The 2,904-nt window shown below is 30.2% G+C and overlaps 1 protein-coding gene across 1 annotated transcript; it reads left to right on the plus strand.

Annotated features, from left to right (window-relative positions):
* Positions 1–913: 913 nt before the first annotated feature.
* On the plus strand, positions 914–1,124 carry FOMMEDRAFT_163504 (uncharacterized protein; the record flags this gene model as incomplete). Its single annotated transcript, XM_007272262.1, has 2 exons — positions 914–1,054; positions 1,107–1,124. 2 exons carry the CDS (start codon positions 914–916, stop codon positions 1,122–1,124), a joined length of 159 nt encoding a protein of 52 aa, XP_007272324.1.
* Between the last annotated feature and the right edge of the window lie 1,780 nt (positions 1,125–2,904).

The raw sequence follows: 2,904 nt of genomic DNA on the forward strand, positions 1-2,904 counted from the left end.
CAATTAATGTATAGAATGGTAGTAATCTATTTTAATACTATAAATCTTGTTTAATCTATTTCCTGGCATGAATTGGTTTCTAACCTAAGAACATATTTACATTCTATTTTATCAATAGTATATTATACTCGTCCTTAAACCATACATATAAAATATATTGTCCTATATGCCTTAAATATCTTACAATCACATACATAATGCAACATCCATTATTGACTTATACAAGACTTACTCTTTCATATATTATTATACTAGTCTGAGACCTGCTGATAACAAACCACAAGTATTTTTTTATATTAATATATCTAGAATCTCTTATATACTCCTGTAAGATATAATAGTATTGTATTTAATCACCAGTCTATACCAGACTTACTCTTTCATATATTATTATACTAGTCTGAGACTCCCTAATAACAAATCACAAGTATTTTTTATATTAATATATCTGGAATCTTTTATATATTCTTATAAGATATAACAGTATTGTATTTAATTACCAGTCTATACAAGACTTATAATGTTTTACATGTCTTGTATACTATTATTAGGTATGAAAGTATTTTATTTGCTTGTATGATTAATTAAGAATGCTCTGTTTTATATTTCTTATATATCTTGAAAATATATGTCTTAGCCTTAAAATCCAATATATGGACACCTGACAGACTTCTATATATTTTATATATATTAGACATTACATTTGCATATAATACATTATAAGACTATGCATATTTTTGTGATGGAAAGATGAGACAGAGCTGTAACATCAGTGCTGGGGCAAAAACACTTGGAGAACCCATTTTTTAATTTGCTGTTGAGTGTGAAATTCATAGCTATCAGAAAGCATTAATATTAAACAAAAGAAGGTTATAGGACTTGTACACACTGTTCTATTCCTCTGGGAGCAATAATGAGGCACAAGAAACTCACACTCCAACTGCCACCAGCGTTTTCTTTCTCCTGCCAAGCCCAGCTCTTTGCAAAGGCTGTTCTGTTACATTTGCAAAGGCATTTGACACATCATCATGATTTGCTAACCAAGCCTGATGTGGTAAGAAAGAGAAAAGTCGCATTGAACCCTATCTGGCTAATTGGTTTACCAGCAACTAAAGGGTTACTGAAGTTACCAATGCTATTGAATCACATGAAAGTGTTTCAAATGTGCTGTACTGTCATCACGAAAAAGTCTTAAGTATTATACTTGCTTGTAATCTTGTATATTTTATATATTTTATAAAATTTGTCCAATTACTTATAATCTTCCTGGGGGGTTAAGTAATGACAGTACAACATTAGATAAGTAAGTAAGAATACTTTTAAAACTTGGCAATTACAATTATAATTGTGTAAATTGTCAAGTTATACAAGTGATTATAATATACTTCCTAAGATTACAAGGTTAAGACATACTTATTAATTTGTGACAGTATAATATCTGTTTATAATGCTTATAAGTCACTACAAGTGTTTGAATCACTTCCTTTTACTTTGGATACAATTTTTTATCAAATAATTAATAAAATATAATTATACAGGTATGTAACAAAAGTCTTTGTCATTCCTTAAAAGGTAGATGTATTTGTAAGTGATTTGCATACCATACATAGAAATTAGATGCAGATCAGAGCTCTGATCTACACATTGTGAAGTACAAAAAAAAAAGAATTTTGCATTATTTTCACAAAATAGCTTGTATTTTCATGTTTTGTGTGTGTATAATGTGTTCATGTATGCTAGAAAAAGACAAAGGTTTGATGTGTCTCTGACAGCCTTATAAGTCAATGCAGATCACTTACAAATACACTTACCTTTTGAGGAATGACAAAGACTTTTGTTACATACCTGTATTTAATTATTTAATACAAAATAATAAATAATACATTATTTCTACAGTCCTGACCCCTGCACCACCAGCAGCCTCTGCCTTGTTCTTTTGTGAGTAGAATTTGTGTCAGAAAAGGGATGAACACATTCTTAGGCTGTTTGATATAGTCTTTGTTACTACTTTTGGTTGTCACTCAGGACCTGTGAGTCAAATTGTGTGTGTGTGTAGGTTGAGGTTGAGCAGGTTGTAGAGGTTGAGACTGTATCTGTTAGACAGGTTTAGAGTAGTTAGTAAGTGACAATAGGAGAGAAAAGGTGGACATACTGTGACAGTAAGTAGTGAGTGTGAGTAGTGTATACAAGTTGAGATCTAGAGTGTTGAACAAGTTGATTCAGACTGTAGACAAAGCTGTATCAGTATGTATATACTATATATTCTGACTGTAACATACAATTAAAGGAGCAGTGAACTGAGTTGTTTTTGTGGATTGTAAAGGTGTATCTCTAGGACATACCAGCTCAAACAGAGAAGGTGAAGTGGAGCATATGGACAGACTCTGCTCAGGAGGGGTAAATGACAGTCTACTACTTCTATTTAATATAGTGTTGTCTGTTACACTAACATCACGAAAAAGTCTTAACAGTTGTATTAGATTATAACCTAGTACATTTTTTACTTTTTGTAAATTTTGTAAAAGTGATAATAACTTAGATAGTGGTTTTCACAAGTTAATTATAATTTAGTACAAGTAAAGTGAGAATCCAGAATAGTTATTAAAATTACTGATATTAATTATGATTGTACAAATTGTCAAGATATATAAGTGATTATAACATACCTCTCAAAATAATAATGTTAAAATATACTTATTATCTTTTGACAGTATAGTATTATCTTACAATATATACAAGTCATTACAAGCATCTGGATAGATTGCTTCTGCTTTGCATACAATTTTGTATCAAATAATTAATAAATGTAATTATATTTAATTATTTAATACAAAAAGATAGTGAATATTATATTATTTCTACGGTCCAACTCCCTGCACCACTAGCAGCCTCTGCCTCGTTCCT

This window comes from Fomitiporia mediterranea, assembly GCF_000271605.1.
Source record: "Fomitiporia mediterranea MF3/22 unplaced genomic scaffold FOMMEscaffold_694, whole genome shotgun sequence".
NCBI lineage: Eukaryota > Fungi > Basidiomycota > Agaricomycetes > Hymenochaetales > Hymenochaetaceae > Fomitiporia > Fomitiporia mediterranea.